Consider the following 16,528-nt stretch of genomic DNA (forward strand, 5'->3'; position numbering starts at 1 on the left):
AAGATTTGGAGAGCTCTTGTGGCTGCAGGGAAGGTGAGGAGGAGCTGGCTGCAGCCTGTGAGAACATAATATGGCTGCAGGTGGCCATAGCAGGGAACTCCTCAGCTAAAGACAGGGCTAGGAACTGGCATCGGTTGGGGAGCCAGTCCCATGTGCATCAGCTGCTGCAACATGCTACGAGTGTGACATACCAACACTCAGACATTTTAGGTTTAGAATAGCTGTTTTCCAGCAGGCTGAGTCCAGGTCAAGATAGGAGTGCTGTGTCAGGGTCCCACAGCTCATGTAAGCAATGGGCCAAGCCAGAGGAGTCCCCTCATGCTGGTAGCCAGAGGGATTTTCCAAGATGATTCTCCCAAGGAGTGGGCTGGGCAGGGGTGTGTGTGGGCATGGCAGCAGTGCAGGGTTCTGGCATGAGGCTTCAGGCACCACTGCCTTGCATTAGTGGAGTCTGCAAGCACAGGGTGTGCTTTCTGCCCAACTTTTCTGTCTTTCTGCTACCAGCATGGCCTCAGCAGAACTGAGATCCAGAAAGATACTGGAGGGATAACCTGGTGCAACTGTACCCAGCCAGCCTCCCAGCAGGCTAACTGGAGGAACAGAAAACAGCCCCCAGTGTTCCCACAGCTCTCGAGCAAAGGTCCTTTGCAGGCCAGAGCTGAGATTTAGCTGGTGCTTCCCAAGTGGGGAGTGGGGTGGGACAACAGAACAAATTCCCAACTGAGTAAACAGCTTAGCAGGGTGCAGGGCAGTGTAAATCAGTCTCTGGATCACTCTGGAGTGAGTGCAGGATGGGAGCCTTGCAGGTGGCTGTGTGCTGGCTGGAAGACACCAGGTCTTGTTTTTGACTCTCTCAGCTCACACAGCTCCTTGGGTAAGCTGTAAATTCTTTAACTTATCTTATCATATCTTCCCAGGCAGTTATGGTTGCCATTGAACAGGTTTTATCAGCTGAGGAATGCAGCAGGACTTGTACTGCTCCGTTCCCCTTGTGTGGAGGGAAGAGCTCCAAGTGTCCTACTCGGGGAGGGAGCAGAGCTGCATCTCTGAGGAGCAAGGTGGCCGAATTACTGGGGCAAAGGGCAGGCATGGTGAACTCTGCTGGTTTTCGCCCAAGGTGGAAAGGAAATTGGGAAATTGAGCATTTGTCACTGGACAGTTGATGCAGGTGAAGCACTTGCCCGAAGTCTGGCTTGAGGTGGGTTTGAGGTTGTAACAGGAGTGCTGGTGAGCTGAGCCCCATTCTCATCTCCATGGCTTCGAAGCAGGGTGGGCCAAGTGTCAGTGTAGCCTGAGGACAAGTAACGGGATAGAGTTGGGATGTTATCTGAGAAAGAATGAGCATGCAAAGTCTGTCCCATTCTTCTGAGACCCTGAAACCTGGTGTGCATGAATAGCATTCCGGAATCACACATGGCCATTGACTTCCTTGAGCAAGTGGGTGATGTGTTTGGCACCACAAAGGCAATGTTCTGGGATAGCTGTAGAGATGGTCCTCTTCATACAATGGGAGCAACTAGGATTTCCAGATAAACATCAAGCTGTGTAGGGATAGGTTTTCTGGCTCCAGGGAACAGCAGCTCTGTGCTCCCTGTGCAGCTCCATGCAAAATGAGGGCTCTCTCCTCAACTCTCACTTTCCTCCATGGTAAGCTGGAAGACTCTGCTCTGGGGAAGTTCTGCTGGTAGTTGCATTGGAAAGAGGTGTCTCAGGCAAGACCATGGATTGCACAGGGTATGTCGGGGCTGTTGGTTGGAAAGAGAGCATCCGAGAGGTGAGAAGAGACAGGATATGCTGAGAGGAAGGTCTGGTCGACCTGGCGGAGGTACTGTGAGAGGGCAGAGAGTAAATGCATGCTCAGTGCAGAGCAACATCAGTGTCACTCAGCAATGCTCTGTAAAGCTGTGGAAATGCCTTTGGCCAAGGTCTGGGCAGGTGGAGGAGTGGAGGCCTCAGTGCTGCAGCCTTCTGCACCCCAATCTCCAGCCTGCAGAGAGGATCAATGAGCAGCCTCCTGGGAATGATGGATGGTTGAAAGACCCATGTTCCAGTGGATAGTGCCACTGACGGGTGTAACATGGCTACCCACATGAGCCCAGTCTGTACACAGTCGGCAGGGCATGGGAACTCCAGCAAATATAAGCATGTGTTGAAACTGCAATGCAGAGCCTGTGCCCAGCCAGCCTGCAGCAGGCAGAGCCAGAGTCACTGGGCACCGAGGAGGAGGCACAATATCCCTACATGCCTGGGAGATGCTGTGGGCAAATTCACCTGCATGCAGCCAGTGCAGAGGTGTGTATTGCTCAGTTTATCCCTGCTGGGACAGAGGGCTATGGAGCACCCTTTGGACAACCCAAGGGTGGTAGAAAGGATTTTACAAAATGCTACTTTTCAGTGCTAGTGGCATCATCAATCACTCATTCAGCAGATGGGTGTGCTCAGTAGCTCTTTCTGGCTTGCAAACAAGGTGCATGATCAGCAGTAAGATACTTTTGGCCAGGATGGGGCTGAATCTCATCCTGGCTTAGCTGGTCAAGGAGGCATGTGTGGCCCAGTGAGCCTAAAACCTGCCAAGCTCAGTGTTGTAAACAATTCTTGCTGTGCTAATCACGCTTTGATCCAAGGTCCCACACCATGGAATCATTGAATCAGAATGGTTTGGGTTGGAAGGGGCTATTAAAGGCCATCTGGTCCAACCCTCTGCCATGGGCAGGGACACCTTCCACTACACAAGATTGCTCAGAAGCCCATCTGTAGAATCATAGAATATTCTGAGCTGGAAAGGACTCACAAGGATCATCCAGTCCAACTCTCAGCCCTGCGCAAGACACCCCAACAATCCCACTTTGTGCCTGGGAGTGTTATCCAAACACTCCTGGAGCTCTGGCAGCCTCGGGGCCATGCCCATTCCCTGGGGAGCCTGGGCAGTGCCCAGCACCCTCTGGGGGAAGAACCTTTCCCTGATATCCAGCCTGAGCCTCCCCTGGCATGACGGTTCATGATGTTCCCTTGGTAACTGCTCTGTACTTCCATTTACCATCAATGGGTTTGGCTGAGGCATCAGTGAACCAGAGATCCTTAACTTCAGAGTATGACGTAACTGCAGGAACATCAAGTATAGCACTAGGCTTATGTAGCTGTTGCAAAGCCAGCATATCTGGGATCATGGCTATCTGTAATTTTGCAGGTTTTAGCCCTTCAGTTATATCCATCTGACCTGTGACTCCTGAGACACGTGCATACCATTTGTGTGCTGTTGGTGTTTGTGCAATTCCACCTCGTGGAGCACAGCCCTTCTTAGTACTGGCTGGCAGGTTGAAAGGTCTTTGGATTAGCACAGATTGGTGCTGTTGAATTTTTTCTACTTGTTTAAAAGCTCAGGTCAGAGATAATAATCCCTTTTCCCAGTCAGTGTATCTCTTCTCAATATCTTTTAATACTGCAGAACTGAACCCTAATGGTTGTATAGGTCTGTGTGGGCCTTTCTGGAACATGTTACAGTAAGTCCCATGTTCAGCAAAACCCATTCAGCTATTATAGGATCATTGGAATGAACTGCCCCAAGTGATGAATGTATTTTTAACTCCTCTATTAGCATTTGTAAAGCCTTTTGTGACTACCAAGCCACTCTCCCAAGTCTGGCTTTTGCTCATTAATGCATACAGTGGTCTTGCTCTGTAGAAAATCCAGGAGTATGACTTCTCCAGTATCCTGAAATGGAACCATGAAGAATACGTCTTTTACATCTAGAACTGCCATCCATTCATGTGTAGCTGCTTGCAGGGTGGCACTGAGACTGGCAATGTTTGGGATGAGTCGTCCCATGTTGGCATTCAGCCACCGATAATCAGTCATTAAGCTCCAGCTCGTGTCTGGTTTCCCCACTGGCCAAACAGGAGAATTATATGGGGTATGTGTCCTAAATATAATACCCCTTTGTCCTAATTTTTAATAGATTAATTTTCTATTTTTTTCCAGAAAATTTATTATGTGGAGTTTTTGTGGGTCTGGATGAGCAAACATTCCTGTTGAGCAATTGCAATTTTAAGGATATCATATCCTAAAATGTTTTCTTCATGATCTGTGATTGCAAATGTGTGTGAGGTCATTCATTTTTCCCCCAGGTAACCATAAACGTACTTTGACAGTGTAACATGTAATACTTTGTCCTTTGAATCCTGTTAGATGGACTCTCTTTCTTTTAAAACTTAAATTTATTTTTTCAGCATCTGTGGGGGTGATTGGAGATATTTGGGCTCCTGTAGTAATGTTGTTTTCTAGGTCCCACTGGTAAGTAGATATGGGGCCCATCTTTATCAGACCATTGATAGGTCATAATGTGCTGGGTGAGAAGGCCCAAAGTTCACCCAGAGCTTAGTATTTTTTTCCTTTTGTTTTTCTGTTAACTCAAAAGGGTGGGGGGGAGGGCGTTTCCTGTGGAGGCTTTCTGTTACTTGTGTTCCCCCCATCCTCCACCACTTTGACTAAGTCTGCTATCCTGCATTGGACTGTCCCCCAAGGGCATCACAGGGAACCCCTAAGGTCACTGCCATCCTCTACAGCTCCTTTTACTCTTCCTGGAAGTGATCAGTGTTTTGATTTTCTGTTTCTCTCGAGTGGGGTATGTTTAAAAGTCTTCACCCAGCATTCTGGAGGTATCTGCATTTAAGTTTTTAGGCTCCTCTCAATAGCCTGAGTTTGCTCTCCAGAATGGTTTTCCCAGCTAATTTTCCTTCTCTGGTTTCCAAACCATGCAAGAATTTTGCCCACATATATATGGGGATAATTGCCTGGGGATCTTGTAAAGCTTCGTTATGCATTACATCTCTTCTAATTCCATCTCATCACCCCACTAAATAAATTTCTATCATTGCAGGGGTTCCTCTCAATAGAAGTCTTAATATACTAGGACCCACCTCTGCGGAGATTGGGATGTTTCCGTTTTCACATCAAAGATGCCTTTGTAACAGCAACAGAGATTTCATTAGGTGACCGTATGGGTATGGAAGCTGGTTCTCCTCTTTCCCTAACTTTTATTCCTCCTGCCCAATATGCAGCCCCGCTGGTTATTAAATGGGTTTGATTGGCAGGCTCAGGTCCCAGATTTAATAAGACTCCTGGCTCCCAGTATCCCTTTGCTTGAGTTCCATTCAGTAATATTCTAGCTTCCCCAGAGAGACTCACTCTCCACAAATACTCGGTTTCTGACTCCCCTGGTTTTCTTCCATATTTTTTCCTGTAGATTTGCCAGTTGCAGGGGGTCCCAGGGCGTAGTTCTGTTCGTGTTCCTCCTCTGACCTTCTTGGGGTTGTTTGGACACTTTGGTCTTAATTTTATGTCTCATTTTTAAATCTGGAACCTCTTTCTCTCTGGGAGGTGGAGGTTCAGTTGTTTCATCCGAGTTCCATTCTCCCTCATCAGCATTTTCATCAGGGCTTTCCCAAAAATCACCATCCCAATCTTCAGGCGATACTATTTTCACATTTTTTCAACACTGGGGGCTTTTTATGATGTCAGTTTTAATTTTTCTTCCAAGGCTTTTGTCTTTTCCTTGAATTATTTTAACTGTTGCTTAAATTGGTAATTTTGATACTGTAAAGACAGTTGTACATGTTTTCTGTCTTTTCTTTTATTTCATCTCTCAGATTATTAGTGTCTTTTATAATTTGTTCTCTGCATTGCCATGCAGTATTTAAGCATAATCCAAGTATGTGACAAGATACTTCTTCCTTTTTTATCTTCCTGTGATCCCCATTTTTTATTTAATTTCTCTTGTATCCTTTCCCACTCATACCAGATGTTCACTGACCAAAGATTATCAGTGTCAATGCATGTCCTCTGCCGCTGTAAATACTCTGTTAAGCCTTTTGTCTCTTTCTCAAAATTATTTGCCATCCTGCTGACTATGTCAATTTGTCACAGGTGGAGTGGGCGCTTCAGACAAAGTTTGTGAGAGAAGCTTTTGTTGAGTTAGGAGGTGCAGAAAGGACCCCCTGGCTTTCTAAACTCCTTCTCCAAGAGGAGCCTGGGTGTGGCTAGATCCAATCCTAGCCCTAATTGCCAATGGTTTAAGTCTAAGGAATGACAAAGGTGTGATTGAACCTTTGTACAACTTTGTCCTGCAGGGATAAGGATGGCAAAACACATATATTTGTATAAAAATGAATGCTTTATTATGGTAAATGATTAGACAGAAAGATCTTAATCAGAATTATTCACTATACAGAATAAAAGCTAAAACTAATAGTAGAGTAGAGTAGAGTAGAGTATACTCAAGTAATTATATTAAAGCTAGAAAAACACCACAACTATGAAATAGAGATTGATGTCACTCACCCAGACCAACGACCACGGGAAAATCTCCTTTGCTTAGTCTTGAGGAGTGACCTTGAAGGGCATCCCCACGCCAGGGAGGAAACTCCACACACACTCCAAGAAGGGATATGTTAGAAGAACTTGCTGTTTGTAAGTGGGACAGGACTTTTAGAGTAAAAAGTCATTGTCAGTCAGATATCTGCAAGCCAGCTGTGCCAGCTTAGCATTTTTACATAAGGATACTTTACCACATCTGCCCCATCTTCCTCTTTCTATCAGAATGTTTAACTTTGGGGTTGATGAGTCAGACTGGATTTAGCATAATTCAAGACCAAAAGCAGCATGACACCCCATCTCAGTTCACCACTGACAGCTTTGCAAAACTGCGTATTGTTTGAGTTGTCTTACCCCATTCAGGCAGAGCATCCTGCTACAATGCCGCTCTCATTGTAAAACTTATTTCTTATATGTAATCTAAACTGACCCTCTTTTAGTTTAAGACCATTCCCCCTTGTTCTGTGAGCAACTGGGAGATTTCAAAGAGAACCTGAACCCCTTCATAGGAATGGCTTGAGGTTTGCTGGCTCCTCTGCAGAGCAGAGCTGAACCCAGCAGAGCAGGGGCCAGGAACCTGGTGCCGGTGGAAGGTCGCTGTGTGAGCTCCATTCTGCAAAAACAGCTGAGGAAAACATCAGGAAGGTCACACACAGGTGTCTGCTGTCCTGAGGGATTTATCAGGAAAAGTGACTCTGGGGCATGGCCAGGACCAGAGTAAAAACCCCTGAGGTGTGGGAGGCAGAGCCCAAGGTTCAGAGTCACCTCTCCTGGTTTTCAGCTCTGGGAGATGTTATGTTTTGTTTGAAAGACTGAACACAAGCCCAGCAGGGGCTTGCTGAGCTGCTGGGGCCAGGAGGGGAGCTGATGTCGCAGTAAAACCAGTTTGGTTTCTTGCTCCCACTACTAGCTTCCCCAGCAGCTGGGGAGGTGCTTTGAGCCACCTCTTGGCACAATGATGAATAAATTAGATGCTGCCACTCAATGGCCTGGCTTGGATGTGCCCCAGGCTGGGACAGCAGAGCCACCTCCAAAGCTGGCTTGGTGACAAGGAATGACCCACACCTGTAGTCACCTGAAGCCAGTAGTGAGCAAGTTGAAGGAGAAAGGGAGCCTGGTGGGACTAGGGCTGGATTGTAGGTTGGAGTGAAGGCATCTGCTGTGAGGTGGATTCCCTGCCATCTGTTTCCATATTCCTCCTCCCCAGGATGCGGGAAGTGGACCTGGGCTGCGGGAAGGCTCTGCTCATCAAGGAGAGTGGCGAGTTCCACGCCGTGGGACATAAGTGTCCCCACTATGGGGCTCCGCTGGTCAAAGGTCAGTCTGCATCATGTCCTGGAGAGCAACCAAGGGCATCACAGGGCAAAGGACAGCCCCCTGACTATGGTGCCAAGCATGGAGCAGTGCTGTACTGCACACTCAGCATCACCTGGGCATCTTCTGGCTGGGGAAGGCATGGGCAGCAAGCTGGAGTTGCACAAAACTCCCCAGAGCACTTTGCCAGCTCTGGTTTGCAGCCACCACTGCTGATCACTTCTTCTTCAGAAGATCACTTCTTCTTTCAGAAGGCTGGAGCTTCTTCTCATGGAGGAAAAGAGGATTCTCTTTGGGCTGATGGAATCCTTTCAGTAGCAAAAATAATGTTGCTCATGTTATTGACTGAAGTGGGATGAGGTGCAGTGGTTTCCCATCTTGGCACCTAAAAGTATGCATTCTGGCACTTTCTCAGCACAGGCTTCAGGCAGGTCTCTGCCCTGAGCCTAAACAATGGCAGTAGGCAGTGCTGGCCTGGCTGTGTATTGATGGGCCACCAAAACTGGGGTTAGGAGGGCACTTTGCTGAAGGTGGGATCCTGGGAAAGACAGGGAAGCATCCTTCTGAGTGTCCACTGGGCACTGCTGGCACTGCTGTACCATGTTCTCTGCAGGGATTTTGTCCAAAGGAAGAGTCCGCTGTCCCTGGCATGGAGCTTGCTTCAATATCAGCACAGGTGACATCGAGGACTTTCCCAGCTTGGATAGTTTACCCAGGTTCCAGGTGAGATCCTTGTCCTTGCAGCAGCAGAGGAAACCACAGAATCATGGGATGGTCTGAGTTGGAAGGGACCTTAAAGCCCATCTCATTCTACGCCCTGCCATGGGCAGGGACACCTTCCACTAGACCAGGTTGCTTTAAGCCCACTCCAACCTGACCTGGACCTCTGCCAGGGTCTCCCCACCCTCACAGGAAGAATTTCTTCCCAATAGCCCATCTAACCCTGCCCTCTGGCAGTGGGAAGCCATTCCCCCTTGTCGTGCCACCGCAGGCCCTTGTCCAAAGTCATTCTCCTGCTCTCTTGGAGCCCCTTAAGGCACTGGAAGTGGCTCTGAGGTCTCCCTGGAGCCTTCTCTTCTCCTGGCTGAACAATCCCAGTCCTCCTCAGGGCTGCTCTCGATTCCTTCATCCCCTAGTCTGGACTGATAAGGTGAATTATCCCTTATCAGGATATCACCCTGGTGCAGCACCTTGCATTTGGCCTCGTTGAACCTCAAGAAGTTCCCATTGGGCCACTTCTCCAGCCTGCCCACATTCCTCTGCATGGATCCCTTCCCTCTAGAGCATCAGCCACACCACTCAGCTTGGTGTCACTCACAAGATGACTATTTTTATTGGGATAAGCAACATTCTATGGCATGGACCAAACATTTTCCAAGCATGTGCTGGTGTTGCAAGTGGAGAGCAGCTCCTCATCCAGCTCCTTCCTCCCTGCAGCTCCTCTACCCACAGGCATCAGACACCTCCTGGGAACCTGGGAGTGTCCAGTCTAGGAGGTGTCTGGAGCAGGAGTGAGGTGGGAATGAGAAACCATACGTAAGCCTGGGATAGAAATCAGGTTGTACACTGAGCATTGGTGCATGGTTGATATGAGGCAGGAGATCCCACAGCCTCAAAGCTAGGATGAGCCCTGCCATGGCCTGAGCTGCTCCTACAAGTGACCCGGTGCCACTCCCCCTCATTCCTTAGCTGTTGCCCAGAGGAGGCCTTGTTGCCCTGCAAACCAGCACTGTTCTGTCACCCTCAGGTGAAGATTGAGAAGGAGAAGGTATACATCCGAGCAAGCAAGCAGGTAAGGGGCCACTGACATCAAAAAATCAAGGCAATTGCTTTCAGTTTTTGCTGTATGTTCATAGGGGTGGGGGGAAATGCTTGTCTTTGATCCTGTGGCCTGGGCAGAGGGATCTGTGAGTATCCAATTTATATGGAGGTACAAGTGGAGCAGGGCAGAGGTGTTGTGTCCCCCTCCCACACAGCCTCCCTACAGCTGCTGGACACCTGGCCTGGGCTCTTCATACTTTCAGGTCTTACAGGTGTTTGTCCTGCACTTGTCCTATGTTTCCTTAAGTGTAGAGCAACTTTTAATTTAGTTGGCCCATGGAAAGAGGCCTCTTCCACCAGCCTTTTGGCCTTGTCTGAATGAGACATGGTGATGACAGAGGCCACCTGTGCTCCCTCTTGAGCCCACACCTCAGCTCCTGCTGGAGAGGAAACTGACGCAGGGGTAGAAAGGGCTCTTATGCCCTGATGGGTTGCAGAATGAAGCCCATTCAGGCCACTGCCATCTTTCTTTCCAGGAAAAGCCTTCTTTTGATGCATGGTTGTATGTGTGCATGTGCAAATCCAGTGGCTCAGAGCCCCAGTGGGCCCTTGTAGCACTTGGGTTAGATCCAGAGACGTCACCTGAATGGCAGCACTTCAGCTGATCTGGGGATGTGATGAGGGGAAACTGAGTCTATTTGCTCTACCAGGAACAGATTTTGGCCTGTAATGCCTGAGAACAGGGAGTCTGTGCAGCAGGGCTACACTGGCACAGCTCCATGGCTGTGCTCTGGTGGATTGGACAAGTCCATCAACTTTGGTTATCAGATGTACAAGCTCTGCTCAGGTTCAGGATAAAATTCCTGACAGAGCTTCTTCATTCTTGTCTCACCTTTGGTGCAGAATTGCACAAGGACAAACCTGCTTTTCCTATTGCCCCACCACCACCCCGCCTCTGAGTAACTGGATGGCTTTGCAGAAGATGATGGATTTATTTTTCTTTTATACCTTGTAAGGGGTAGTGCACTGGACATTGGAATGGTATTTGGATGAGCAGGGGTTTGGTCCTTGTTCAGTACAAGGGTGTGGTTGTTCCTTTCCTATCCAAACTGGTTTATGGCACTACTGCAGTTGTCCCCATCCCTGCCTGGCTGCCCAGGGTAATGTTGAGTAAAGGCAATTACTTTTCTTCTTCTTGGTGGTGACACAGGCTCTTCAGACACAGAGGAGGACAAAGATGATGGCAAAGTGCATCTCCTTGAGCAACTACAACCTGAGCAGCACCAACGTGCTGATCATTGGTGCAGGTAAGGGTGGCACGTGCTGGGACCACCATGTGTGTCCCCTCCCAGGCAGGGATGCAGGGAGGGGGTGTCTGTGCTCCCTGCACCCTCTGTCACCTGTCCTGCGTTCCTCCCTGTGAAAAGGGTCAGACCAGAGGGTCTTCCTGAACCTTTTTGTCTTACATGCTGATGATCCAAAGGTGCCCTGTGGTCCAGTCTGTGGAGCTTTGTAGTTCCCTGCTGCCATGCTTTGGAGTGAACCTTGAACCCTCTTCCTGCTACTCCCTTCCCAGTTACATCAGCAACCCCTGATTTCCATGGATGATGAGTGCAAAGTCTTTTCAAGTCCCTGTGATGTTGATACACCTTTTTCTCTTGGACCTTGCACATCACCATCTCATCCCATTGCAGCTCCAGAGTTCTTACCTCATGGTGCTTCTCTGAAGAGAACTTCTTCCACCTTCCCAGGAAATACCAGATGCCTGCCAAAAATAACAAAACTGCCAAGCCCTTTCCCTCCCCTCCCCTCCCCTCCCCTCCCCTCCCCTCCCCTCCCCTCCCCTCCCCTCCCCTCCCCTCCCCTCCCCTCCCCTCCCCTCCCCTCCCCTCCCCTCCCCTCCCCTCCCCTCTCCCTTCCTTCTTGTCCCAGCTGCATTTGTGTATTGCCATTTTCGTAGAAAACCTGATGGGGTGAAGCCCATCTACCAAGTTTCTGAAATGGGTTAGATGCCAAGGCTGGGCTGTGTTGTGGTGAAATGGAGGGTGGGAGGAGGACAGGAGCTACTGTGCCTGGGACTGGGAGGAAACATCTGCTCCTGGCACATGGGTTGTTCTTACTTGAGTCCCAAGGTCACCAGATCCAAGTTGTGGAAATCAGGATCATCTAAGTTGAGTCTCATAGTTTGAGTAGAGGGGAAAACCAGCCTGACTGGATTTTCCCGTGCTGCTGGCTGACATTTTTCCCGTCCTTGTGCCCTTGCTCTTTGTTGACTGAATGCCAGGGTGGGACATGCTGCTCCCTGAGGTCAGCTGAAATGTCCTGGTGTGGGTCACGTCTGGACAGTCATCACAATCCGCAGCGAGGTCACTCCACAGACAACATTAGCCACTGCTGAAGAAACTTTCTCAGGCATTACCAGATAAATTTACAGGTCTTTTAAAGACCAAAGTCTATTCTGGTGGACACCAAAGGAGATTTCAAAGCTGGAATTGTGAGGAAGAAGTGTTGGGGAAAGACTGCCCATCCAGCCCTATGGCAGGAACCGTGATCCAGCCATGCCCAGCAGAGCTGAGAGCAATTGACTGCAGCTCCTTGCTCATGTGAGGGTCATCCTAACATCAGCACAGCGTCAGCTCTGGCTTGGGTTGCTCCTGGCAGCATGTACAAGATGTCCACCCACCTGTCTCTTCTTCCACTGTCCCCCAGCTCCATCAGTGGGAGTGTCTTGTTGATGGACCAAACCATGATATGGTCCCGGTCCATCTTCTCTCAGTGGTGTTACAGAATCTGTGGCCCTAAAAACACTTATCATGGAGTGAGGCTTCCTTGGCTGAGAAGAGACTCCAGACTTCTCATCTGAGCTCTCCAGTTTCACCAGTTCAGCCAGGGAAAAGGGGGCGTGCCAGCCAGGCTGCCTGGCTGCAGCGGGACAGCATGTCCCAAGGCAGCTTTTTGTTCGATTTAACCTTTTTTTTCCTGTGATTGAAACATGCGAACAAAAAACCCTTAAAGAAATAGCATGAAAAATGCTCTGCAGTGAGTCACACAACCAACACCTTGGCCATGGAAGAGGGAGGACTCCCTGCTCTCTGTGCTTGGCCATAAATTCACCAGGAGCTGGGTGTGCAGACCCTTCCCTGACTAGAGAAATCCAAGGGTGCCCTGGAGTTTGTGAGAGGTGTGTAGGCATTAGCAGCACTCCTCAGGTGTGCTCTTCGTGGGTCTGTGACAGTTTAGGGACAGACAAAAGGATTGATGTTACAGTCCGTAGACAGAGTGTCCCTTCCCCTGCCTTGTGTATCTGCTCCAACCGGCTTCCCATGTGAGCTGTTTGAGTTAGGAAAGTGTCTTGATTTGAAAGACAGGTGTCTGCTAAGGAAGGCAGGAGTCTCCCTTGGAATGGCAGATGCGACCCCCTTTCCCTCCGAGTTATAATTTTGAAATCAAGGGGCTTTTAGGCAAAGATGTGGGAAATAGGAATAACAGTTCTTTACTAATATATATCTATATGTGTATAACCAGTCAAACAAACAGCAATAACTCTGGCAGTAACAGCAAACAATCACAAACCCAGTGCCAGCCTTCTCGGCTGTCAGGCCCTTTCCCCTCAGGTGCAGTTCCGCTCGCAGCCGGCAGGGGCGCTGGCGGCTCCCGGTGAGCAGGGCAGGTGCGATGGTTCCCCCGCGGCTGCAGGGGGCGCTCCGGAGCGAGCTCGGGGAGCACGCGGCACCAGTGCCCTGGGGTCCCGGGGAAGGATGGAACAAAGGCTCCACAAACCCCTGGGCAGCCGATCCCGGTGTCCGGCCGGACCCTCGGGAGCAGCAGGCTAGAACGGCAGGGACGAGCACAAATCCCAGATGGCAGACGAGATGTATCCAAACGGGGAACCCCCCGGATGTCTGGGCAGGCAGGGCGAGCAGGGCTACAATGTAGCGAAGGCTCGAAGCAGCAGCGGGGCAGGGCGGCCACGGCCCGGCTCCGAGCATGGTAGGGAAGGCGGGCTTGGGATCCCGGGTTTTCTCTGGCAGAAGGAAAAGCAGCCGAAGAAAACAGCCTCTCTCTCTGTCCAAATGCCCAGGGGACCGACTGTCCGCACACACAGGTGAAACAAAAGAGTAGCCAGATGCACCCCACCCCCATAGCCACCTCTTTTGTTTTTCGGAAGTACCCAGCAATTTGTCCCCCTAGCAACAGTATGGGGAAAATTCCTTTAACAGAAAAAAAAACCAATCCAGGAGAGCTCCTAAAACCCCAACAGAAAGGCTGTGAAGTGGGGCCAGGGCTGGTGGAGATGGTGATCTTGGTCTCGGCCCCAGTGGGTTTAGCAGAGAAGGGCACAAACCTCCCAAGGCCACATACACATGGCTGTCACTGGTGTCCTTCTCCCTTAGGGGCAGCTGGGCTGGTCTGTGCAGAGACCTTGCGCCAGGAAGGTTTCTCTGACCGGATTGTGATGTGCACCATGGACAGACACTTGCCCTATGATAGACCAAAGCTCAGTAAGGTTTGTATCACTCTGGGTATGCCACATTCCTCCCCAGTTTTAAAATTTTCTCTAGGACCTTCCCCTGCTATTATTCATTGCTGCAGCGAGGTTCTGTTTCCTTAGTCATCCTGTCTCTTTCCCTTGAATTTTCTTCCCTCTTTGTGACTGAAATATGAAATATAAAAAAAGGACTTGTTCAAACTCTGAATTAAGAGTACTCCGGTAGAAAAACAAGGGCATTCTTCCTTGTCTGGGTGGGGAGGCTCTGGCATAGGGTGCCCAGAGAAGCTGTGGCTGCCCCTGGATCTCTGGCAGTGTCCAAGGCCAGGTTGGATGGGGCTTGGAGCAACCTGGGACAGTGGAAGGTGTCCCAGCAAATTGGAATGAGATAAGCCTTTAGTGCCTTCCAACCCAAACCATTCCATGATTCATATAATGATTCTTCACAGATCTAATAGTAGCTGTCTTAGCCAGCTTGTACCTGGATGGATCTTCTTAATGTGTTTCTGGATCAAAATCTTTAAGGCAATGAAATGGGGCATGTAAAAAATGGTGTTGTCTACCAGGTTTTTTATTAGTGCCTGTTTCTTGCTGCCCAGGGATGCTCTGTGCCGTAATTATGATGATTCTCAGCTGTCATCACAACTTGATAACTTGATGTTTGTGCAAAGGTCACTTTTTCTGACACACATCCCATTTTGCATTCCAGTTTATAGACACAGGATGATCTTTAATCAGATTTTTTGCTGCTGATTCCTGAACCTTCCTTGATGTCAGACAGCAGCTCGAGTTGGACAGCAGCATTTGACCTTGGAGCTTGGAGATAACATAAGGTGAACTATGTGTTCATCCTCATGTCAGGAATGCTTATCCATGGGGACTGGTACTCTACAGTCACAGTATCTAATTCTGCTTCCAGCACCCAAGAAAGGGATTTTCAAAGACAGGCAAACATGCACATGGCTGTTTGGAAGCATTCAGGCCATTTCTGTGCTTCTGCAAGTCCTGCCTGGGGTGAGGTGCAGCTGCCTGGTACCTGCATCCAAGCATCACAGGGGTTGTGCTGGGGAGCTTGGAGAATCTGAGAGTCCCTGTCCCAGCCAGACAGCTCTTCCAAACACTTATCCCCCTGTATGAGTCTTAGACTGGCTCTTCTTCTCTCTGTTAAATACTAAGAACATTTCATATGCCGGAGTTGTTGTACATGGTTTGTTAAATCCTCCACTAAACACCTGTGACTGTAGTTGCTTTTGGAAGGTGCACAAAGCCCATGGAAGGGAAGGCAGAATTTTTGGAAAGATGGTAGGAAAAAAAATGGAATTTTCCTTAATCCTATTGTGAGTTGGACTAAACCTGTACAAGCCACTGGAGAAGGAGTGCTAACTCTGTAAGCAGCAGAGCTCTTGCTCCCTGAAACTGCAGCACTGCCCTTCCTCTGCCCTGCTGAACGCCTGTTATCAGTCTGTCCCCAGGTTCCGATGGACTGTTTCTCTTTGTCCCCTTTGGACCATGACTTACTCCCTGTGTGTTGCCATGTCTCTGTTACTGTCCCCAAAGCACCAAGCAGCAGCAAAAGCCATGGTGGTTGTGCACTGCTCTGCTCTGCCCTCCCTGCGCACTGGCACAGAGGGGTCAGGTGTTTCTCTCTGTAAATGTGGAGTATTTAAAGAATTTGCAATAAAACCTGTATGACCCTTCCCCTGCCTTGAGTCCTGTGACACCAGTCTCTCCTGAGCAAAGCATTGTCTGAAATTGGAATAAGCGAGTGTCCTGTAGGGCTCATTCCAGCCCCTGACCGGGCCACCTTCAGGGAGGAGGATCTTGCACATCCATCCCCACGGGTGAATGGAAAAACCCTTGATTCCTGCATCCCCTGTTGCTCCTGGGTCAAGCCCAAACATCATCCTTGTGTGGCATGAGTAGATGCTGCTGCTGAGCACTTTGCTGATTTGTTGCAGGGCTTGACCATGGCATCCATGCTGGTTCCTGCTATGCTGCAGGCAGGGAGGGATGCTCTGGAGCAGGGAGCAGCCTGCATACCCAACAGGTCACTTGATGCTCAGCTTGTCCTCAGCCTGAGTCTGAGCTTGTGTCCACAGAGTCAGTAGGACAGGTGAGTTCAGGCTCAACCCTGTTTGTAAAGAAGATGCACATCTCACCCCAGTGACCAGGGAAGGCTGGGAAAAGCAGGAACCTTTATCTTGCAGCTGAAGATGTGCAGATATGGGGCCCACCCTCTTGCTTCAGCATTCAATGGAACTTGTGCAGCATAACCTGGGTGCTTTTGAAAGTATATCCTTGTTCTTACTGCTCTTCTAGCTTCCATTTGCCCTGGTAACTGGCTGTTTTCCAAATAATCATAGAATGGTTTGAGTTGGAAGGGACTTCTAAAGGTCATCCCTAAAGTGCCACCCCCCACCGTGGGCAGGGACTCCTTTTACTAGACCAAGTTGCTCCAGTCCAGCACTTCCAGGGATGGGGCAGCCACAGCTTTCCTGTGCAAACTGTTCCAGGGCCTCACCACCCGTGTTGTAAAATGAGGCTTTTCTCTTGCTCCTGTGAACCTGTGTGTGCTGGGAGGGGCTGCAGTTGTGG

The 16,528-nt window shown here is 49.5% G+C and overlaps 1 protein-coding gene across 9 annotated transcripts in view; it reads left to right on the plus strand.

Annotated features, from left to right (window-relative positions):
* AIFM3 (apoptosis inducing factor mitochondria associated 3) overlaps window positions 1-16,528 on the plus strand; it is a 66,723-nt gene that overhangs the window by 23,138 nt on the left and 27,057 nt on the right. For all 9 annotated transcript variants that reach the window (XM_032127749.1, XM_032127756.1, XM_032127758.1 and 6 more), the window contains 5 exons: window positions 7,577-7,686; window positions 8,297-8,406; window positions 9,431-9,475; window positions 10,655-10,751; window positions 13,839-13,951. In XM_032127749.1, coding sequence (XP_031983640.1) covers window positions 7,577-7,686; window positions 8,297-8,406; window positions 9,431-9,475; window positions 10,655-10,751; window positions 13,839-13,951 — 475 coding nt within the window. The remainder of the gene's footprint in view (window positions 1-7,576; window positions 7,687-8,296; window positions 8,407-9,430; window positions 9,476-10,654; window positions 10,752-13,838; window positions 13,952-16,528) is intronic.

Source organism: Corvus moneduloides, chromosome 18, assembly GCF_009650955.1.
Source record: "Corvus moneduloides isolate bCorMon1 chromosome 18, bCorMon1.pri, whole genome shotgun sequence".
Taxonomy (NCBI): domain Eukaryota; kingdom Metazoa; phylum Chordata; class Aves; order Passeriformes; family Corvidae; genus Corvus; species Corvus moneduloides.